This window comes from Anas platyrhynchos, chromosome 29, assembly GCF_047663525.1.
Source record: "Anas platyrhynchos isolate ZD024472 breed Pekin duck chromosome 29, IASCAAS_PekinDuck_T2T, whole genome shotgun sequence".
Taxonomy (NCBI): Eukaryota; Metazoa; Chordata; class Aves; order Anseriformes; family Anatidae; genus Anas; species Anas platyrhynchos.
The window spans coordinates 1,146,899-1,168,499 of record NC_092615.1 but is presented as its reverse complement, the minus strand read 5'-3'; the positions used below and the strand labels follow the sequence as shown (position 1 = coordinate 1,168,499).

The 21,601-nt window shown below is 66.7% G+C and overlaps 3 protein-coding genes across 4 annotated transcripts; 1 reads left to right on the top strand and 2 right to left on the bottom strand.

Annotated features, from left to right (window-relative positions):
* Positions 1–2,500: 2,500 nt before the first annotated feature.
* NR2F6 (nuclear receptor subfamily 2 group F member 6) lies at positions 2,501–9,842 on the top strand. Its single transcript, XM_038168997.2, has 4 exons — positions 2,501–2,947; positions 5,854–5,948; positions 7,298–7,822; positions 8,330–9,842. Exons 1-4 carry the CDS (start codon positions 2,694–2,696, stop codon positions 8,602–8,604), a joined length of 1,149 nt encoding a protein of 382 aa, XP_038024925.2. The 5' UTR covers positions 2,501–2,693; the 3' UTR covers positions 8,605–9,842.
* Positions 9,843–10,021: 179 nt separating this feature from the next.
* OCLN (occludin) lies at positions 10,022–17,643 on the bottom strand. Its single transcript, XM_072029142.1, has 8 exons — positions 17,496–17,643; positions 15,177–15,890; positions 13,998–14,156; positions 11,854–12,020; positions 11,576–11,764; positions 11,319–11,490; positions 10,872–10,913; positions 10,022–10,616 (listed from the first exon to the last, which is right to left on the bottom strand). Exons 2-8 carry the CDS (start codon positions 15,870–15,872, stop codon positions 10,515–10,517), a joined length of 1,527 nt encoding a protein of 508 aa, XP_071885243.1. The 5' UTR covers positions 15,873–15,890; positions 17,496–17,643; the 3' UTR covers positions 10,022–10,514.
* A 313-nt stretch (positions 17,644–17,956) lies between these two features.
* On the bottom strand, positions 17,957–21,033 carry OCEL1 (occludin/ELL domain containing 1). 2 transcript variants are annotated; one of them, XM_072029208.1, is made up of 6 exons: positions 20,788–21,033; positions 19,989–20,046; positions 19,714–19,883; positions 19,421–19,580; positions 18,438–18,488; positions 17,957–18,321 (listed from the first exon to the last, which is right to left on the bottom strand). In XM_072029208.1, exons 2-6 carry the CDS (start codon positions 20,028–20,030, stop codon positions 18,211–18,213), a joined length of 534 nt encoding a protein of 177 aa, XP_071885309.1. In that variant the 5' UTR covers positions 20,031–20,046; positions 20,788–21,033; the 3' UTR covers positions 17,957–18,210. The 2 variants fall into 2 exon arrangements, with proteins under 2 accessions (XP_071885309.1, XP_038024936.2); XM_038169008.2 differs by lacking the exon at positions 20,788–21,033 and having other exon boundaries at positions 19,989–20,779.
* Positions 21,034–21,601: the final 568 nt, after the last annotated feature.

Sequence of the window (21,601 nt, the reverse complement as noted above, 5' to 3'; positions counted from 1 at the left end):
GCTGGCGGCGTTGGCCCCCAGCCCCCCGGCGATGTCAGCCCCCATGTGGCTGCAAGCCCAGCCCTGCCATTTTGGCACCGTTCGCTTCCTCATCCTCCAGCTCGAAGGCTGCAGGAGGGCAGGGGTTGTGCCGCTGGGTGCCTCCACCAGCCGGGACCCTCGGCGAGCCCACGCGGGGCGGCACGGAGCGCACGGGCAGCCCCACGAAGCCCAGAGGCAGCCCCGACCCCGCGGGGGCCCTTTTGTGCGGGAGAGGCAGTGGAGCAGCGCGAGGAAGGAGGAATTCCTCCGGAGATCAAACGCCTTCGCCCACTGGACACCGACGTCAAAACAAACACGGCTCCCATGGCGGGGCCGGCAGCCGCGCGGGGGAGAAGATCCAATTTCCTCCTTTGTTCCTGGATTATTATTTTTTTTTTTTTTTGCAGGGGGCGAGGAGGAGGGGGAGAGGCAGGGAAAGGGCCATAAATCACAGCCTGACAGAGGAGAAAGGAGCCGCGGGGCCGGCTGCAGGTGGGGGCGACCGCCCCGCTTCGCCCCCTCGGCCGGGCTGGGGCCGGCGTTGCCCCTCGGTGCCCCCCAGCAGCAGCCCCCAGCCCAGCCTGGCCCCATCCTGCCCGGTTGTGGGGCTCAGCAGCCCTCCCCTCCTCAATCCCGTGCCATCGCCCCCTGCCCGTGGCCACCCCCTTGCCCTGCCTGAGCTCCCGGGCACCTCGGCACAGCCGCGCTCGCAGGTACCGCGTGAGCACGGATCCCTCCAGACAAGAGGAAATGGAGGTTTTATTTATGGCCGGAGCTGTAATCCATCTCCCTCTGCTGCTCCGTGGCCTTAGCGCTCCGCTTTATTTATTTATTTCCTTCTTTTCCAGCCTGCTTTTGCTTCGCCTTCCCTTCAGCAGCAGCAGCAGCCACCCCGACCGAGGAGCCGGCCCCGGCGCATGGGCTGGGAATGCCAAGGCCGGCGGCACGCGGCGGTGCCAGCAGCGCTCACCCGCAGCCCTCCCCACGTGTCCCCCCCACCCCGTCCCCACCTCCACCCCCTTGCCCTGCCTGGGGGTCCCCCTCCCGGCCCCGTGCCCTTCCCTATGGACTTTCTCCCCAAGCCAAGGTGAAAGGTGCCGGGAGACACCGGGGCCACCGCGGTGGCATCACCAGGAGAGTTTGGCCCCAAGGTGAAAGGCGAAGGCGCAGCGATAGCACGGGGCTGTTCCCGGGTCAACCACCTTTCCACACAGTTTATTCCTTCGTTAATAATTAACCGGGTGGCGGCACGCGGGCGCTGCGGGCACCCTGGCCCACCCGACCCTCGCGGGGCCAGCTGATGAGCCCACCTAGGCCTGGCTTAATTAACCAACTCACAAATGGCTTTGGTGGGCTTCACGAGGCCAGCTCGTGCCCGAGGACCCCCCCGATGCCACCGGAGCCCCCGCACCACGTGCCCGTGCCCGTGCCCTGCCCCGTGTCACCGCCCCGTGACCGAGCCGTGCCCGCGGGTTTTGGCTCCATCCTGCCCGTCCCCAAGGGTGCATCCACCCCAGGGTGCCTCCAGCTCCTTGTGACCCCCCCGGGGGTCCTGGCACAGCACCAGGCAGCGCATGGGGATGGAGAGCTGGGCTGCAGCACGGGGGGCTCCGGCGCGTCCCCGCGCCCCCCGCTTGGTGCAGCAGTGCCGGGCGCTGCCAAGCCTCAACCCCAAGGAGGGCAGCGAAGGGCTCTGGGGAGGCCACCCCCCCGTGCCCCCCCCTTGTCCAGCCGGGGACAAACGTGTCCCCTCCAGCGTGGCACGGCCACATCCGTGGCAGGCTCCGTGCGCCCTTGCGCGGCTGCGGCTCCGCTGCCGGCTCCGTGCGCGGGGACCTCGGGGGGGACCCGGCGGTGCCCGGGACCGGGAGCGGAGCACAGGGGGGGACCCGGGGGTGACCGGCAAAGGGTTTGGGGGGGCGCTGGCGGGGCAGGACCCGGCGGGCGGCGAGCGGAAGGGGAGGAGGACGGGGAGGAGCATCCAGGGCGGCCACCGCGGCAGCGGCTGAACTTTGCTCTTTCGCGGGAGGCGGGGAGAGCCCGGGGCTCGGCGGAGCGGGTCCCGCCGGACCGGGCTGCATGCAGCCTCGGCGGCGGCGGCGGGGCCCGTAGGGGCAGGGGGGGCCCGGCTGGGAAAGCGGCGTCTCCATCCCTGCCGGTGCCGCGGAGCAGGAGCGGAGCCGCCGGAGCGGGGGCAGCGGGCAGCGGGAGGAGGAGGAGGAGGAGGAGGAGGCGGCGCCCCCCCCACCGCATGCGGCGGAGCCCCGGGGGGGCCGCCGAGCCCGGAGCCGCTGAGCCCCGCCGGTGGGGGGGAGAGGTGGGGGGGGGGATGCGCGGCGCCGCGCCCCGCTCCCGCCGCCGCAAAGTTTGCGCGGGGCCCCCCCGTTAAGAAGCGGGGCTGCGGGAGTGTGTGGGTGGGTAGGGGGGAGGGGGGGGTGGGTAGGGAGGGAAAAAAAAAAAAAAAAAAAAACAAGACAACAAAACAACCCAAAAAAAAAAAATATATCCATAGGGAACCGGCCCCCATCCGCCTGCCCCCCCTAGGAAAAAAAAAAAAAAAAAAAAAAAAAAGGGAAAAAAATAACAAAAAAAAAAGAAAAAAAAAAAGCAACTTGCTCAACTCGCTCCATGCGGCGGCGGGGCCGGTGCTGAGCCCCCGGGGCCGCGGAGCCATGGCCATGGTGGCCGGCGGCTGGGGCGAGCCCAACGGCGGCGGCGGCGGCGGCGGCGGCGGGGAGGAGGCGGCGTCCCCGGCGGGCGGCGGCAGCGACGCGGAGCACGGCGAGGAGGAGCGGGCCGGGGCGCCCGTGGACTGCGTGGTGTGCGGGGACAAGTCGAGCGGCAAGCACTACGGCGTCTTCACCTGCGAGGGCTGCAAGAGCTTCTTCAAGCGCAGCATCCGCAGGAACCTCAGCTACACCTGCAGGTAGGGGCTGGGGAGGGGGCTGGGGGGGACCCTCACCCCTTTTCCAGGGTGGTTGTGCCGTGGTGCGCTCGCGGCACGAGCGGTGGCACCGCTGCGGCTCGGCGGTGGCCACGCTGGGGCTTGGAGGTGGCCCCGGTGCAGCTCAGCGCTGGCCCCAGGATGGCTCGGTGGTGGCCCCAGGATGGCTCAGTGGTGGCCCTGGTGCAGCTCGGCGGTGGCCCCGCTGTGGCTCTGCGGTGGCCCCGGTGCATCTCGGTGATGGCTGCTCCGCCACCCCCGTGCCGCGCTGCTGGTGGCCCCGCCGTGGCCATGCAGTGGCCCCGCTGCATCGCGGGGTCCTCCCGCGCTCCGCACCCCATAGAAGCACCCCCAGCCCCCCCCCCCAAGGATGGGTGTCGCTGCCCGCTCCGTCCCCAGAGCCGGTGGCACAGCGGGTCGTCGTCACCGCCCGGCTCTGCTCCAGCATTAATTGCCATTTCAGCCTGAAAATGCGCCGAGGCTGCGTGTGAGTCAGCCCGGGCACGGCCGCGCTACCCTGAGAACAGCACCAGGGGATAATTTTAACCGGAGGTGTCGAGGGCCTGGCGCGCTGCAGGGCGCTGATCCTGCGCTGCCCTTGTGAAATGATGGTGCCGGGCCCAGGGGATGTGATCCTGGACGAGCCCCTCAGCCCACGCAAAGTTGGGAGCTGGAGATAACTCCAGAGCTCCCGGTGGGCTCGTGGATGCGCAGGGCAGCCGGGACAGGGATTGGGGTTTTTGGCAGCACAACCGTGCGCACGGGGCTCACACACAGGGCAGGACCCCGCGGCACGTGCGGGTGCTTCCAGTGGTGTTTGCTGACCCAGGTGGATGCGGCGAGGATGGCACCCCATGGGTGCCCCGCTTTCTCCCCACCCGAGGGGCTGCCGGCTCCGACCTTCGCCGCACGGTGCTGGGATGGCACCGAAAGGAGCAGGGCAGCGGTGCTCTCGCGGTGGTGGCCGTCTCTGAGCCTCCTCGCTCTCGTTTGAGCGGCCTAGATTCGTCCTCCCCCACATCCCTGCTCCGGCACCGGTGGCGTGGCACCCACAGAACGGTGCGCGCATCCTCCCCGGCGCTGCCTCAGTTTCCCCAGCTGATCGGCAGGACGAGAGGTGCCCGATTCCTCCGTCATGAGCCGGGATGAGGTGTTTGGAAACGGGGCACACGGATGGCTTTATGAGAAACGCCAGCTCCCCAATTTCAGGGGAAACAAAGGAGGTGCAAAATCAGGGCTCCCCGGGGCAGGAGGGCTGCGTCCCAGGTGCACCTCGGGGTGCAGGGCGCAGCACCCTGAGGTGCTGGGAGCAGCCCAGCCCTCGCCCCGTGCTGGTCGCCTGCTGCAGGTGGGGTCTGGCCCCCGGCGCGGTGCTGCAGCGGAGGGTCGGGAGTTTTCCAAGTGCGCAGCAACTATTGAAGGGGCAGGGAACAATGCTCTCCTGTGGCAGCCCTGGCATCTGCTTTGTGGAAGGAGTCAAAAGCAGCAGCGAGCCAAGATTGCTCTAATTTGAATATTAAAAGTGAGTTGGATTCAGTTTAGTTCTTGCACTAAATAATTACATGTTCTAATTACATAATTAGCACAGTATACGCCTTTTGTGTTCTCACAGTTTCCCAGGTCGCTGCAGCGGATCGGTTGGGAAACTCGCTACGAGCCGCCGGCGTTAGCCGAGGCTATTTTGGGTTTTTGTGGGGCTGGGGGGGGGGCCGATCAGGCGTGCCCCCGCCGCGCTGGCCCTGGGGAGGTTCGGCCGCGGTGCCCGGCGCCTGGCTGATGAAGATGTAACCTGCCGTTGTGATGAGCGATCGCTGCTCCCCTGGAAGAACTTTATCAGCAGCGCGTTCGGAATGTGTTAAGCGCAGTGGTGATGTTCAGGGCGAATTAATTCCGGTTTGAGCGCCGCGGGAATCCCTGCGTGCCTCTCCTCCGGAGTCGTGTCGGAATGAGGATGTTCGTGTCGGGGCTCCCAGGCAGAGCCGAGCTGCTGCCGGCCCGCGGCACGGCCTGCGCCTTCCTGCCCCTCGCTTCACACGGCTTAATTTTATCGCCGATTCATCAATAACCCCTTTTCCTCCTCGAAAACCACGACGGCCGCTGGGTGGGACGTGAGCGCCCGCTGTCACCCACGCCCCGCTGTGGTCCTTGGCCACTGGGATCAGGGCCACGGGGCTGAGCCGCCGGCGATGCTTTGGGAATGTCCCTGGCAGCTTGGCCCAGCCCAGCTTTCTGCCCTTTTACCCCAATTTCACCCTGGCGATGCCCAAGCAAACCCACTGCGTGGTTCAGGGCCCGGGGTGAGGATTTATTTCCAGGGGGGCCAGCACTGACCCCATTGCAGGCTCCGAGGCTGCTCGGGGAGCACTGGGGAGCATCCCCGTGGCCGGCGCAGAGCGGTGGCCCCCAGGACCCGGCCCCACAGCAGCCGTGCCCGCAGGGGCAGCCCAGTCCTGCAGCTCCGTAGGAAATAGTTGGAATTCCTCGCACGGCCGGGGCCACTCCTGCCTCCAGCCAGCCGCCTCGTGATGGGGGCATCACCGGGGGGTGGGAGCCCCCAGCCCCCCAGCCCCGCGCTTCTCTTCCCTCTGCGGAGCTCCTCCCGCCCCGCGGGGGCTTCTGCGGCTTTCCCAAACCCCTGGGCATTGCTGGAAACACAAATCCTCAGCCCTTGCTGTTGGAAATAGCTCGCGGTCTCTGTTACCATAGCATCTGCGTGCGGGTGAGTGTGTGAGTGTGTGTGTGTGAGTGTGTGCACAGGGGCGGCGTGGCACCGGGAGGAGGCTGCGGGGCCGTGCCCGAGGGCACCGGCGCGGGCGCGGTGCCGGAGGAGCCCGGCGAGGGGCGTCACGGTGCTGCCCGGTGCCACGTCTGCCCTGTCCTCCCTGCAGGTCCAACCGCGACTGCCAGATCGACCAGCACCACCGCAACCAATGCCAGTACTGCCGCCTGAAGAAGTGCTTCCGCGTGGGGATGAGGAAGGAAGGTAACGCCGGCACCGCGGGGACGGGGACGGGGACAGCACCCACCCGGGCCACCAGCCCCGTGCCGCTTCACCAGGCGCTCGCCCAGCTCTCCAAAAACCTCTCGCCCTGTTTGCAGCGTCAGCCAGGGGCCAGGCCTCTCTCTTTTGCCCCTTTTTCCTCCTTTTTTTGCCCTCGGGGCCAGCGGAGCAGGTGGTGTTTGTTTGGAAAGCTGCGCGAGCTGATAAGGTGACACACCTGGAGCCGCCCGGCCGCGCGCGCCCCAGGCGTGGTGGAGGTCGGCTGGGAACGGCGCTGCTGCAGCTGGGGCCAGAGCTGCACGGCCGCTTGGCTTGGGCCAAACACCCCCCAGGCTGCTGCGGGTGGAGCTGCCCTGAAAATGAAGGATTTCAGCTCAAAGCAGAGCCAGCAACAGGGTGGCACGCACGTGCCTGGGGCGAGCTCAGGGTCGCCGTCACCCACGGTGCCGCGTGTCCCCTGGGCTTCAGGGGTCCAGGCTGGGTTGGAGGGTGCTGAGCCCCGGCTGTGCACCCTTGGGGGCTGTGTCCCTGCTGCTGGCACGGTTGTGCACCCCTGGGGCTGTGTCCCTGGTGCTGGCACGAGCTGGGGCTCGGTGCAGTGCTGGGGCTGCTCAGCGGCAGGTGGCATTAACGCAAGGAGCAGGGAGAAGGGTACTGGAAGCAGGACAGTAATTCCCTCCTTTCCAGAGGAGTCGAGATGGCATTATTGCCACTTAGCATGATTTAGAGCTCTCATTTAAGTGGCTCATGAACAGCCCATAAATTAATTACTAGGGACTGAGCAAATAGTGGGCGCTAATGGGAGAGGGGGGGAGCTGAAAAATGGCTCTCCCTGCACGCAATTAGGAGGGGGAGTGCCCCGGGGTTAACGACGCTTCCAAGATGGACGTTTTATTTGCAAATAAATGATTGCTGCCATGCAATGACCTTGGGCAGCAAGCGCCCTGCGCCGCCGCAGCCGGTGTGGGGGGGCCACAGTGCTGGTGAGGCACCCGCTTGGGCATGGCACAGCCAGAGCCAGGTCCTGGCACGGGGTCGGGCGGTGGCGCTTTCCCAGCCCTGCTGCTGCTCGGAGGCCGTGGCCAAGGAGCTGCTGGTGGAGCTCTGGGGTGCTGAATAAATGAGAGCAGCAGCTCGCACGCGCCGCCTCCCTCTCCTGCAGCGCCTGAAAGCCGCCCGTTGTGCCCGGGGCTGAGGGCAGGAGGTGCCAGGATCCGGCCCTGCGCAGGGCAGGGCGCACCCACGGGTCCCCCGGGAGCCGGGTAGGGATGGGGTGAAGCTGGATGCGGGATGCACAGCGTGGTCAGACCCCCCCTCTGCTTCCCCCTCAGCCGTGCAGCGGGGCCGGATCCCCCCCACGCACTCCAGCACCAGCCCCAACACCATGCCCAGCGGGGAATACTTCAACGGGCAGCCGGTGTCCGAGCTCATCTCGCAGCTGCTGCGGGCTGAGCCCTACCCGGCCGCCCGCTACGGCTCGCAGTACGCGCAGCAGGGCAGCGTGATGGGCATCGACAACATCTGCGAGCTGGCCGCCCGCCTCCTCTTCAGCACGGTGGAGTGGGCTCGCAACATCCCCTTCTTCCCCGAGCTGCCCGTCTCGGACCAGGTGGCCCTGCTGCGGCTCAGCTGGAGCGAGCTCTTCGTGCTCAACGCGGCGCAGTCGGCGCTGCCGCTGCACATGGCCCCGCTGCTGGCCGCCGCCGGTTTCCACGCCTCCCCCATGTCCGCCGACCGCGTCGTCTCCTTCATGGACCAGATCCGCATCTTCCAGGACCAGGTGGAGAAGCTCAACCGGCTGCAGGTGGACTCGGCCGAGTACAGCTGCCTCAAAGCCATCGCGCTCTTCACGCCGGGTAGGTCGAGCCCCGCGGCCGCCCCGCGCAGCCGTGAGCCCGCTGGGAGCGCCTGCGTCCCGTCTCCATCAGGATTTGGGGACCAGGGAGCATCAGGGGGGGGACCTTGCACCCTCAGCACCTCTCTGCTGTGGTTTGAAGCATCCTGGCTCGTCCTTCTCGTGAGGGGCTGAGCTTCCCTGGGGTGATGGGGATGAGCAAAACGAATCTCCCCATGCGCTGCCGGGCGTGGGGAGCCCCCCATCGGCTGCTCCGTGCGTGCTCACCATGCTCCGTGTAGCAGCTGCAGCCCTGCAGCAAAATTTGGAGCAATCCCCACGTGGAGCATGGCTTTGGGACGGGGCAGCCCCCATCCCAATGAGGTGCCCTCATTTCGGGTGGGTGCAGGTGAGGGGCTCTGCGTCGAGCTGGGTGCCGATGGGGACGGGCAGGGGGTCCTGTGGGGATGCAGGGTGGGGGTCTCCGACCACAGCGCCCTCCCCTAACCCCTCTCCATTCCCCCCGCAGATGCCTGCGGCCTCTCGGACCCGGCGCACGTGGAGAGCCTGCAAGAGAAGGCTCAGGTGGCCCTGACGGAGTACGTGCGCTCGCAGTACCCCTCGCAGCCCCAGCGCTTCGGCCGCCTCCTGCTGCGGCTGCCGGCGCTGCGAGCCGTGCCGGCCTCCCTCATCTCGCAGCTCTTCTTCATGAGGCTGGTGGGGAAGACGCCCATCGAAACACTAATCAGGGACATGCTGCTGTCCGGGAGCACCTTCAACTGGCCCTACGGGACGGGGCAGTAGGGGACAAAAAAAAAAAAAAAGACAGGGATGCTCCCGATGGGGGACGCCCCGGACACCCCCTGAGATGCCAAACCCCATTTCTCTCCGGAGACGCAGCCGGTGCCGTCCCTGGGGGTCCTGAACTGCTGGAGCCCCCCCTCCCCCTGTGACTTGTCCTCCTGGGGGTTGCTCCCCCCAGGGTGAGCCCCGAAAGCCACTGGGTTGTGCTCGGGGACCCCAATGGTACCGCTCCTTGCGGCAGGCGGACGCCGGACTTTTCCTCCAAAAAAAGCAAAGCAGAATTTGGCCGCCGAGGGGCAGGGAGGACCCCGGGCAGCCCCAGGGCTCAGTCCTGGCTCTGTAGGGCAGGATCCGGCCCGGGGAAGGAGCCGCCAGCCTCTTGCTGCCCATCCCGAGCTGGATCGGGGGCGTCGGGGTGGAGGCGATGGAGCTGGAAGCAGCCTTGGAGCAGGGGGGGCTGCGCAGAGGGGTCCTGGCATGTGCCCCCCTCCCCCCAAAATCCTGCCCGTCGTGGGTAGGGGCTCGTTCCAAGCCCCTTTGCACCCTCCCAGGACAGATCTGGCCTCGAGGACTGAAGCGCCGACCTCGGAGCAGCCCTTTTGGGGCCAGGCTCCCCCCCCCCCCAGCCCCGCATTTTCCACTGAAGCATCTCCAACACCGGGGTGCAGGGTGGGCGACATGGGGGGGGCTGGAGAGGGGGGGTCCAGCGCCATGCACGATGTGGGTGCAATTACAGGCGTCCTTCTTGGGTGCTCTGCACCCAACCCAGCCCCTTCCTCACCCCCCCCCCCGGGTCACTCCAGCGCCTTCCCTTCCCTGCTGCTGCTTGCTTGCTTGGTGCTTTGCCTCAACCCCCCCCAATGGATTTAGGGTTGGGGGGGGGACACAGATGGATGTGGGCATCCCCCCTCCCACGCTCGCTCTATTCCCGCGCCTCATTTTTAAGCCAGGACCAGGTGAGAAAAGGGGTTGGGGGGGAGAACCAAAAATCAGTCTGGAAAGCGGTGGCACTGGGGGGGGACACACACACAAAATGGGGCCGGGGGGGGTGTCCCCGTGCCCCCGCCCAGGTCCTCGCAGTGAGGCTCTGCTTCTCAGGGGTACGTGCTGTGCAGAGGGAGGCAGGATTTTAGGCGGGGGGGGGGCGTTGTCATTTAGGTTGATTTCACTGAAAAATATAATCCTTGTTCAATGATACTACACAAATTAACGGAAGTCAATAAAGATGTTTCTTACAACGCCGGGGGCTGTGCTGGACGGGGGGGGATGCTGAACCCCCCAGGGTGGTGGGGAGGTGGTGTCGAGCAGTGAATTAAGCCCCAAAACTGCTGTTTTTCACCCCAAAGCTTCCTCGGGGCGAGTAAACCCCCCCGCACACGTGGAAGGGGAGGGTTGTACCTGGTCTGGGGGTCCTGACTTAAAATCAACAGATACAGTTTATTTAAACAAACAACGGTAAAAATTACACAGTTTCAGCCAGTTCCTTACAAAATCTCGCCCCCGCCTAGCAGCTGCCTGGGGGGGGGGGCTCTGCCTTCACACCACGATCCTGCCCTGGGGGCTGGGGCCACATTTTGGCACCCCGAGGTGCCCCGGGGCTGGTGCTGACCCCGCTCCAGCCCCCAGCCCTTCCCGGCGGTGTGGGGCTTCCTCAGACCTCCCCAGGCCAGGGGTCAGGTGCTCAGGACCCCCCCCCAAAACATATTTACAGCACAAGGAGGGGGAACAACCCCCCAGCACGCACCCAGCGAAGGCACTCGGGGGTATTCACAGTGGCTGGGGACGATGCCCAGGGGTCGCTTTGGATGGTTTTGGTTTTTTTTTTTTTACAAAAAGGTACAAAATGCATCGGTAGGAGTCTGCGGTGCTGGTGGTGCCCCCCCCCGGCACGCATCCTGGGGTGGTGCGGGTTAACCCCGCACCTTGTCGTAGTCGCTCACCATGCGCTTGATGTGGAAGAGTTTGTTGCGCAGCGCCTTGGTCTCCATCTTCTTGGTCTGGTAGTCGGGGCTCTGAAAGGTGGAACGAGGGCAGGAGTCAGCGCCCACGGGCTGGGGCTGCTTTGGGGGGGGGCAGCGCCGAGCCTGACCCCCTCACAGGTTGGGTGGGGATGGAGGAGAAGGAGCAGACCCCCGGTGAGCACCGCCTGCCGCGATATCCCCCGGCACATCCCTGCAGTGCCTTTTTTTTTTTTTTGCCCTCCCCCAGAGTAACCCAATTTCAACCGGGGTGTGGGAACGGAGAGATCCCGGGCTCTGCACACTCACCCGCTTCAAGTCCTTCAGCTGGTTGTATTCCTCTGCTACGTCCTGCAAAGGAAACGGGGGTTATGAGAAGCCCCGAGGGGGGGTGCCCTGCAGGGACAAGTGCTCCCCAGTGCCCCGCAGCACCAGCTGGAATCCCCAAAGCTATGCAACATCCCTGGTGCCCTGTAGCATCACCAAAAGCTATGCGTCCTCCCCAAAAGCTGTGCGTCCCCCCCAAAAGCTGTGCGCCCTCCCCAAAAGCTATGCTCCCTCCCCAAAAGCTGTGCGCCCTCCCCAAAAGCTGTGCGCCCTCCCCAGTGCCCTGCAGCATCCCCAAAGTTATGCGCCCTCCCCAGTGCCCTCCGGCACCCCAAAAGCTCCGCATCATCCCCAGTACCTGCAGCATCCCCAAAAGCTCCAGGGCATCCCCGCCACCCCAAGACACCCCCCCCGCCCCCGAGCCCATACCTGGTACTGGGGGCTGTCCTCGGAGATGCTGTCGAGCTCCTTGCTGAGCTGGTTGAGGCGGTCGTTGACGCCGTCCATCTCGGCGCAGAGCTGCTTGTAGCGCTTGAGGTCGGTGTCGAATTCCTGCTTGTACTTCTGGCGGGCACCGTCTGACGTGATGGGGGGGTAGAGGCTGCGGGACAGGGACAGGGGCAGGGTCAGGGCACGCAGGGGGTCAGCTACGGGCTGTGGGGACCCCCACGAGGCTCCCCCCTCACCTGGCCCACTGGTCCTGGTCCCGCTCGTCGCTGGACTCCACGGCCGTGGTGTAGTCGGTCTCGTACTGCGACTCGTCCAGCTCGGGGTTGCGCCGCCGCCTGCGGCCGCGCCGTGCGGGCGCTTTGCTGGGCACCTCCTTCCCCTTCTCCTCCACGGGGCTGGTGCTGGTGGCACGGTCCGGCTGGTCACTGCGGGGACACGGGGACATCAGCACGGTGCGGACAGATGCCCCCGGTACCCCCCACCCAGCTGGCAGTGCCCCCCCACCCCGGCTCACCCCCGGCTGCTGTAGGTCCCGGAGGGGTAGTAGGCGGTGTTGGGGGGCGCGTAGCTGTAGGAGGGCGCGCTGTAGGGTGGCGCGTTGATGGGGCTGGTGGGCTTCTCCAAGTAGGCGAGCGTGGCCGTCTCGTCCTGCACGCTGGCCCCGTCTGCCACGTTCTTCACCTGCGAGCAGCGAGAGGTGCTCAGAGGGGGGGGCGGTGGCACCGGAGGCACCGGGGACGCTGGCACCGTCCCGCGTGGCCGGAGAAACCCCGGTGCGACCGCTGCAACCCGGCTTGGGGTGCTGATAGGGAGGGGACCCAGCAGAGCTGCAGAATGATGTCCTGCTGGGGGGGAGGCAAGGACTGGGGGAGCCCCCCCAGGCAGGAGAAGCAGTATTTTGGGGGGAGGACGTGCCCATGGACCCCACAGCAGGTGGCACTGCCCCGCACGGAGCCACCGTGGGCGCTCCGGCACAGGCGCACGCGTGCCGGGGGGTGCCCAGCATCCCTCCTGCACCCCCAGGTGACAGCCCCCCCGATCTGCTGGGTCCCTCATTGCCCCCCCCAGCTGCTCGCTGCCCACATAGGGGACGTTTGCCCTGGCCGCATGGGGCTCCTGGGGGAGGACGTGGGGCTGGCTGGGCAGATGTCCCATCCCGTCCCCCGCCTTCCTTCCTGCCCTTTGTGGGTTGTTTGTGCCGGGACGGAAGCCGGTCCCTGCCGGGGGCCGAGGTGGTGGCCCTGGGGACGTCAGCTGAGAACTCCGGCCGGCAAAGCAGCTTCCTCTCTGCTGCTTTTTCCCCCACTAACAAAGACTCCGTCAGGCGAGGGCCCCTCCTGCCCCCAGGTGAGACGGACACGTCCCTGTGCCACGCCAGGACGGAGCAGGAGGCTCACGCCCACTCGAAGGTCACCTCTTTATCTCAGCCTCAACCATAAAGTGGGAAGGAGATGTCCCGGGGATGGCTTCACACCCTGACACATCGATACTGCCCCGCCACAGCGTCCCCAAAAAGCTTGGCAGGTGCCACCAAGGGACACTGACGGAGCTGGGGACACCGCCGGGGGTGCAGGGGCTGCCCCCAAGCCGGGCCGGCCCTGCTGCGGGCCAGGAAATGCTTAGCAAGGGAGGGACTTTTAACAAAAATAAATAAACCAGAACAAAGGTGTTTTTGCAAAAAGAAAAACAAATATTAGATGTACACACACCGAGGGGTGCGTACGCGCACAAGGAGCCGGGCTGAGGGTTTGAAACCGAGCGCTTTGCTGGGCTCTGGGGTGGCAGGGAATGGGTCAGAGCAATGTGAGCTAATTCTTGTCCCATGGGGTCCCGCTGGGGGACAGCCCCGTTCCTTGGCACCCCAATACCTGGGCACCCCAAGGCAGCCGTCTGGGCCCCCCCGGTCTGGTGGGGACAGGGACGGGGATGGGGACAGGGACAGGGATGGGGTCAGAATCTCCTTATCCAGGGCACAGCAGCACCCAGGAGCCGTGCTGAAGGACGTGGGCACATTTCCCAGCCCTGCATCGAAGCCCTGGAGCAGCCGGGGCACCCCAGGGCCCTTCCCTGCCCTCCCTGGGTGCAGCCCCCAGCACCCAGGGGACACCGGGGCGTCACGGCGCGCACGGAGCCGGGCTGGTGGGACAGAGCCAGACCACGGCTGGGTGGCACAGCCCAGAGCCACGTTCCCGGAGCCGAGTTAATGATTGACGAGACCGAAACCGAATCGTGTCGGCGGCCAGCGCTGGCAGGAGCTGGGCGAACAAAGGGGAGAGGGCGCGAAGCCTCGGCGCTGCGCTGCTGGCACCCGGCCCATCTGATCCGACCCTGTTTGTCTTTCAGGGAGGTCGAGCTCGCCCAGCCCCGCTCCGTTCCCAAAGCATCGTGGTGCAGGGGCACGGAACCGGGTGGAAAAAGCCAAAAAAAAAACCAAAAAAAAAAAACGGGGGGTGACAGGGAGGGACCTCACGGTTCCGGGCGCTGCCTGGCGCTATCGGTGATAACGGCGCGCCCCGGGAGCTCCTGGCTGCAGGGTTTGGGGTGTGCAAACACCGCGGGGAGGTGCGGGCAGAATGAGGCTCCTGGCACGAGGCTGGGCTGGAGACGGGGACATTTTGGCACAGCTGAGTGCCAGGAGCAGCCCCCCCCGGGACTCACCCACTCCTCCACGTTGGGGCCCTCCTGCAGCACCGGCGCCTTGTCCCAGAAGATGTTGGCCTTGCCGTATTTCCAAATCTTGCTCCGCGTCTTGTGGGCGAAGAAGCAGATGAGGCAGAGCAAGAGGACGATGAGGAAGCCGCAGACGATGGCCACGGCCTGAAGGAGAGGAAGGGAGGGAGGAGAGTGAGGGGGGGGGACAGGCTCTGGGAAGCCCCTGTCCGGGCAGAGCGGGGGTCTGGTTACCCAACCCCTCCCTGAGGCCGAATGGGAAGCGCTCCCCCCCCTCCTCCCAAACACCCCCCAATTTTGGATGGGCGGTGGGACAGCCTCTGCCCGGAGCCCACTGGGCTTTGCAGAGCTTTTGGCCCAGCCCCAGCAGTGGAAGAGGATTTGGTTTTCTCGTGGGGACGGGGCAAGCACAGCTCCCAGGGAGGTGACCCCCCCCCGGCACCTGGGGCCCCGAGCCAGCTCCTGCACCCAAGAGCAGGGACCCTGCCCGTGGGGGTGCCGCTGCGTTCCCACGAGCCAGATCACGCAGCTGCACAGAATTTGGGGCCGAGCAGGGACAGATCAGGGCCCCGCTGAGCCCTGCAGCCCGCGGCTCCCCCCCTCTCAGCCTGCGCTCAGGGCGCAGGAATGCGGCACAGCCAGCCCAGCCAGCCGGGAACCGGCAGCACCAGTTCCATCCCAGTTCCACCCCAGTGCCGCGCAGGAGCCCCACTGGCCCCAGCCGAAACCCTGGGGCAGCTGAGCCCTGGGTCGTGGGATCCCGCTGCCTCCTGCCCCACTGACCCCAGTGCCACGAGCTGCCCCAATTCCCCCTCCCGCAGGCACGCCAGGCTCGCTCAAACACTTTTACGAGCAGGGAGACCAAAGTACCAGGTAGCAGAGCGTCCCCTCCCCGAAACTCCCCAGCTCTGCCGGTCGCACCGGCACCCTCCCCGGCACCCAACGGTGCCCGGCGCTTCCCGAAACATTAAGGACGGAGCAGAAAGTCCCGGCTGGTTGAGGACACCGCGTCTCCCAGCCGGCCCAAGGGCAGCACGAGCACTTACAGACCCTCTCCTTCCCGCACCCAGCTGCGATAAGCGGCGCTGACCTCGCTCAGCCTCACAACCTTGGGCTTTGACCCAAAAACTGGGGGCGTTCCGGAGGTGGCGGGGGGGACACACTCACCTCCTGGGGGTCCACGGTGCAGTAGTGGTAGATGTACTGGTTGAGGTAAGTGCTGCTGCTGTACACCTGGCTGCACATGGCCAGCAAGGGGCTGTAGTAGTAGCCGCCGGTCATCTGCGCCTGGGGGTTGACCCCCACGACGTAGACGATGGAGGCGATGAGCATGACGAAGGCCAGCACGGCGCACACCACGATGACCACCAGGTAGAAGCGGCGGGAGCGCGAGCCGCTCGACTTGCTGATGCTGGCCACCAGCAGCCCCAACTGGGCCAGGAAGCAGAGCACGGCCATGCCTATCATGAAGCCGTTGGCCGTCCGCGGGTTGGTGACCCCGCTGTAGTAGCCCCCGTACCCGTAGTTGTAGCCCAGCCCGCTGCCGTAGTAGCCGGAGCCGTAGTAGCCGCCCAGCCCGCTTCCGAAAGCCCCCAAACCGTAGCCGTAGTCCCAGGCGAGGGTGGAAGCCACGCAGGCGAAGATGGCGATGCAGAGCATGATGATGATGGCCTCCAGGATCCTCACCACGCCGGGCGGCGAGGTCCACTTGTAGAAGTGCTGCGGCGCATCCTCGATGTAGTAGGAGCCCGGCGGGGGCGAGCGGGCGCCGTAGTCGTAGCCGTAATCACCCGGCGGGGGTCCGTAGCCCGTGGAGGGGCCGTAACTCATGGGGGGGCCGTCGTAGGACTTCTTGCTGAACATGGTGGCGGTGGGGAGAGCCTGGGGAGGTTTGGGGGGGGGATAGGAGGTTGGAGCTGCGGGCGCGCGCGGCACCGCCGGGTTTCCACGTCTCCGCGCGCCCGGTGGGGACTTTGGTCTCCTGTCACCGTAAACAAGCGCCCGCCCGTGCCCGACGCCACGCCACGCCACGGGAGTCACCTCTGCTCACGGGGAAACTGAGGCGTGGGGTGGAGAAGGGAGGCGAGTGAGTCACGGGGGCATCTCCCCGCACACCCAGCCCTGCCCCGCGTCGGGGACCCCGCGCTGCCGGCCCCGGCCACCCGACCGACCGCGGGCACCTGAATGAATTGGATTGTTTCAAACCCTAATTAAGGCAGAAAAGCTCTTCCCCGAGGCTAGCGCTAACCCTGAGGGTTTTTCCGTAAGCAGCTCTGGCTGGATTTAAAAAATAATAATTAATAATAATAATCCAGGGCACATTAACAACACCGCAGTGAAAAGCTGGAAATTGGGGCAGATCAAAGGGGGGGTGACGCGTTTCCTCGCTGCCAGGGCTGGAGAGCTGCCACGCGGAGCCAGGTGCCCCCTGCCCGGGACCCCCACCCCAACAGGCCCCCCCCCAGCCCCGCAGTTGCTCCCTGCTTCATGTTCCTGCCCTCCTGCGTGCGGTTGGCCTCTCCAAAACACCTTCTGGTTTTGCTTTCCCACAAGTTCGCTCCGAGCCAAACCACCGCCGGGAGGGGTTTGTAGGGCCAGGGAGAAATGCCAGGACGCTGCCACTGGAAGGGGGGGGAGCCCCTCCGAGGGGGTTGGGGGGGGCAAAGCAGGGGCTCTGCGAAGCCCACCGAGCTCCTGGCGCTGCTCCACCACCCCCCGGGCTGCACAGAGCCCCCCCTTCTCCACCCCACAAAGGCAAAACCCCAAAAGCTCAGCGGGGACCCCCCCGGCGGGCATCGCCGGAGCGGGATGCAGCGAGGGGGAACCTGAACCCTGCGTGGGAAACCCAAGCCGGGGGCAGGTGGCAGCGGGTCTGGGGTGTCCGGGCCCAGCTGGGGGTGGGGGGCTTCGTCCCCACGCCCCAAAAAACGGTGGTCCCAAACCAGGGGCTTCGGCCAGACCCCAGCGCGGACCTCCCGGGGGTACCCGCGGCTTTCTTTTTGGGTATCTCCACTCTGCCCCCAGCTCTGCGCATCCCCAAAAGCCCCGGGCTGGCGTGGGGGGAAGACCCACCAGCAAGGGGAGCTGCAAAGCCCCCCCGGGGACCCCCCCATTCCGCGCCGGGGCGGCTCCACCCCACCCGGGGCTCCCGCGCCCCCTCCCCGCCACCGGGGCGCAACCCCGGGGTCCGCGTCCCGACGGGGGCAGCGCCGTCCCCGCGCTGTTTTTTGGGATTTTTTGTTAATTTTTTGAAGGTGGGGGGGCCCGGGGTCTGCCCCCCCACCCCTTCACCCCCCAACCTCCCGCGGAGCCCCGGGAGGAGCCGCCGCCGCCTCCCACCTGCCCGGTGCGCGGAGGGAACCGTGCGCGCTCGCTCCGGTCCCGACGGAGCCACCGGGGTTCCCTGAGCCCCCCCCGGTGCGCGGAGGGGAACGAGCCCCCGGGACACCCCCCTGCCCCCCCGGTCCTTGTCCCGGAGCCCCTTACCTGGCCGCTCCTCCGCCTCTTTGTTCCCGTAAAATGGCAGCCGGGAGCAGCGGCACCGCCGCCGCCGGGCGCTGCAGGGAACCGGCCCCGGTTTCCGCCTCCGGGGGGAGCCCCGGGGGCGGCCCCGCTGCTCCCGCCCGGCCCCCGCCCGTGGGGAGGTGGCGGCGGGGGCTCGGGGGCTCCGGGGATTTTGGGGGGGGCTTTGGGGAGCTCACACGTGGAGTGAGAAAAGAGGGGGCTGGAGGGGGCTCGGGGTCCCTGGGGGCTGGGGGGGCGCAAAGAGGCCAGGGCCGTGTCCCCCCCGCTCCGGAGCCGTGGCACGGGGGGGTCCTGTTGGGCACCGAGGGCTCCTTTCGTTATCCCAGGGGACAGGAGTGTCCCTGGGGGGGTTGCCAGCTGCTGGAGCCCACCCACCTCCGTCATCCGTGGGCACCCCAGGACGCGCACTGAAGACCCCCAAAAAAACATCACCAGATTTTATTAAAAGCAGCTCTGCCCCCCCCCCACAGCTTCACCCCTGGGGGTGCTCCCGAATCCACAGCAGGTGCAGAGCCACCAGAAGCACCCCAAAACCCGCAGGTTTGCTCCCCATACCCAGATGGGTGCAACGTGTGGGGCGCAGCGGGTGCCCCCTGCTCGCCCCCGCAGCACCGGCACCCCAAGGTGCTGAGCCCTGCGGGGTCCCCGGGGTTTGGGGTCCCCCCCGTGAGCAGGCTCAGAAGTAGACGGCGCCGCCGCGGTCGTAATCCTGGATCTGCCTCTTGATGTGCTTCAGCTTCTCCTGCAGGTAGCGGCAGCGCCGCTGCTTCTCCAGGAAGGCCGAATCCTGCCGGTGGGATTCGAGATACCCGGGACCCCCCCCCCCAACAGCTCTTTGAGGGCTGGGAAGCTCGCAGCACCCCCAGTGTGGCTCCGGGTGCATGAACCCCGAGCCCTACTCACCCTCTTCTTCCTCAGGACCTCGCGCCAGACTCGAGCCACCCCACTGTCCCCCTGTGGGGTGAGAAGAGGCAGCCCGATATCCCCAACCCCGCCGGCACGGCCCCAAAGCTGAGCCCTGCCTGCTTGGGACACCCATGGGACACCCATGGGACAACCACGGGACATCCATGGGACACTTATGGGACACCCACGGGACACCCACGGGAAACCCACAGAACACCATTGGGACACCCACGGGAAACCCATGGGACACCCATGGGACACCTATGGGACAAACACAGGACACCATTGGGACACCTATGGGAAACCCACGGGACACCTATAGGACACCCATGGGACACCCATGGGAAACCCATGAGACACCCATGGGACACCTAGGGGACACCCACGGGACACCCAAAGAACACCCACGGGACACCTATGGGACACCCATGGGACACCCACGGGACACCTATGGGACACACACAGGACACCCATGGAACACCTATGGAACACCCATGGAACACTTATGGGACACTTATGGGACAACCATGGGACACCATTGGGACACTCACGGGACACCCATGGGAAACCCACGGGACACCTATGGGACACCCATGGGACACTCATGGGACACTTATGGGACACTCACGGGACACCTATGGGACACCCACGAGACACTTATGGGACACCCATGGGACACTTACGGGACACCCATGGGACACCATTGGGACACTCATGGGACACCAATGGGACTCCCACGGGACACCCATGGGACACCATTGGGACACCCATAGGACACCTATGGGACACCCATGGGAAACCCACAGGACACCATTGGGACACCCATGGAACACCCACGAGACACCCATGGGACACCCACAGGACACCTAGGGGACACCTATTGGACACCATTGGGACACTGATGGGACACCCACGGGACACTTATAAGACACCCATGGGACACCTAGGGGACACCGATGGGACACTGATGGGACACCCACCGTCCTGCTGAGCGCGTGGCGCGCGGCGGCCTCCAGCTCCCCCAGCCTCCTCCGTGCCTCCCGCACCTCTCCCAGCAGCTCCCGGTACTCGGCGTGCTGGTCGCAGAACACAGCCCGGTACCCCTCCCGCTGCCGCCCGCTGCGGATCGCCGGGTACTTTCTGTACAGCCCCGGGGGGGGGTACAAAGCTCAGGGGGGGGTCCCTGCTCCGGGTTGGTGCCCCAGCACGGAGGCACCGGGGGGCTCCGGACCCCTCCGGGGGGTCCCCATCCCGTAGCCGTCCCCTCACTCACACCACGTAATCCGGGACAGCGCACGGCCGCGGCACGAGCACGGGGGGGTTGGAGCAGGTGAAGACCCCCGGCCTCTCACCCCCCTTGGTGGCTGTGTCCCCCCCCAGGGGTCTCCCCGGGGGTCCCACCTCATCCTCGAAGGTGACGCGCTTGGTTCGGACCGGTGGAGACTTCGAGACACAAAGAGGAATTGGAGAAGGGGGGGGTGGGGGTGAGGACCCCACCGTTGGCTGCCCCCCCCCAAAAAAAAAACTCCTGGTGACCAAGGGACTCACGGGAGCCTCCCGCCGCCTCCGGCCCACCTCGTGCCTCCACATCTTGATGGCCACGAGGCTGCCGGCCAGGTAGAGCAGCGCCATGAGGAAGAGGAAGACGAGGGCGGCCGCTTGCCCCCCGGCCGGGCGGCAGAAAACGGCGAGGAGGGGGTCGCCGGCCAAAGGGGGGGAATAGCAGAGCCCCCCCAGGCTGACGGTGTGGACGTAGCCCCCCGCAGCCCCCAGGGACAGCAGGAACAGGAGCCCGTTGAGGCCGGACTCGGTGGGGGGCCACCAAGGTGCCTCCAGGAGGACGCGGTGGTAATGGGGGGTCGCCCCCAGCCCCAGCAGCGCCGCCGTCAGCAGCCAGCCCAGGGCGACCCCCCCCAGCACAAAAGGGGTCAGCGGCCCCCCGTAACCACCCCCCGGGACCCCCCCGAGGAGCAGCTCGCCCCTGTAGTCCTGCTGGATGTCAGCACAGACGCAGGTGAAGGCTGCCCCCCCCCCCAGCAGCTCCAGCCCCCCCAGCACCCGCAGCAGCCCCGGCCACGATTTTATGGGGGCGAAGCGGAGCCCGGCCGCACGCTGCCCCCCAAAACCATCCCCAAACCCCTGAGCCCCCCGGGGGTGGGCAGGCTCAGCCATCAGCCCCCCCAGGGTTGTTGTTTTTTTTTTGGGGGGGCTCCCCTGGATGTGTCCAGGGTGGGAGCGAGCCCCCAGAGCGGGGACCCCCCCCCGGTTCCCAATCCCAATCCCGGTCCCGTGCCTCAGTTTCCCCCGCAGGGCACCTCCGCAGCCCAGCTCCCCGCACGCTGCTCACCGGGGGATTTACAAGAGGTGGGGGCCGCAGTGGGGGGCTTTTTGGGGGGGGGTCACCGGGTCCCTGCCGCCACCAGCACCCAAGGGTGCCCCCGTGCAGCCGCTGCCTGCCACCGATAGGCACGGCTGGTTAAACATTGACCCGCACGCACCGCCCTGAGGCGTGGTGTGGGGGCAGAATCAGGCCCCCCCCTTGCCCCCCCCCGGGGCTCCAGCACCGCCTCCACCCAGCGCCCCACTGGGGGCCGCATCCTGCCCCCCCCCCCGGCACTGGTTTGAACTGGGTTGGGCTTGGCAAAACCCCTAGCACCCCCAAAACCCAGCGAGTGGCCCCCACCCGCTGCCATGGAGCCCCCCCAGGGGTTGCAAAGCTCTCCCCCCCCCTCCCCAAAAGGGCAGGAATCTCCCCCCCCCATCCCACCCCATTCCTCCCCCCGGGTCCTGTCCACCAGGAGCAGAGAGCGACGCGTCCAGTTCAGCCTCCTTTAATGTGCACCTCAGCCCCCCCCCACGCCGAGGGTCCAGCCAGGGCAAGGGGGGGGGGGGCAGGACTGGATCCGGCCCAGCACCGCCCCCCCCCTTACCCCCCCCACCCCATTTTACACATGGGGAAACTGAGGCACGGAGCGGCGAGGGGACTGCCCCCCACCCCTCCTGGCTCCCCACCACCCCAGCCCCATCCTTCACCCCCCCTCTCCAACCCACAGCAGGGGGACAGCCCCCGGACCCCCCCCCAAAAAAAAAACCAACTCAGGGCTCCCCTTTTCTCCCCCCTCTCCCTTTTCCCCCCCTCCACCACAGGACCCCCTGGGGCT

Bases quoted from the DNA above. Each gene is read 5' to 3' on its own strand.
- NR2F6 (XM_038168997.2), top strand. From the start codon at position 2,694: ATGGCCATGGTGGCCGGCGGCTGGGGCGAGCCCAACGGCGGCGGCGGC. The intron at 5,949-7,297 runs GTAACGCCGGCA...CTTCCCCCTCAG, and splicing joins CGTGGGGATGAGGAAGGAAG to CCGTGCAGCGGGGCCGGATC. The intron at 7,823-8,329 runs GTAGGTCGAGCC...TTCCCCCCGCAG, and splicing joins CATCGCGCTCTTCACGCCGG to ATGCCTGCGGCCTCTCGGAC.
- OCEL1 (XM_038169008.2), bottom strand. From the start codon at position 20,612: ATGGCTGAGCCTGCCCACCCCCGGGGGGCTCAGGGGTTTGGGGATGGT. The intron at 19,884-19,988 runs GTGAGTCCCTTG...TGTGTCTCGAAG, and splicing joins GGAGGCGGCGGGAGGCTCCC to TCTCCACCGGTCCGAACCAA. The intron at 19,581-19,713 runs GTGAGTGAGGGG...GGGGCTGTACAG, and splicing joins GCTGTCCCGGATTACGTGGT to AAAGTACCCGGCGATCCGCA.
- OCLN (XM_072029142.1), bottom strand. From the start codon at position 15,872: ATGTTCAGCAAGAAGTCCTACGACGGCCCCCCCATGAGTTACGGCCCC. The intron at 12,021-13,997 runs GTGAGTCCCGGG...CGCTGCTCGCAG, and splicing joins GCCCCAACGTGGAGGAGTGG to GTGAAGAACGTGGCAGACGG. The intron at 11,765-11,853 runs GTGAGCCGGGGT...GTGTCCCCGCAG, and splicing joins GGGACCTACAGCAGCCGGGG to TGACCAGCCGGACCGTGCCA.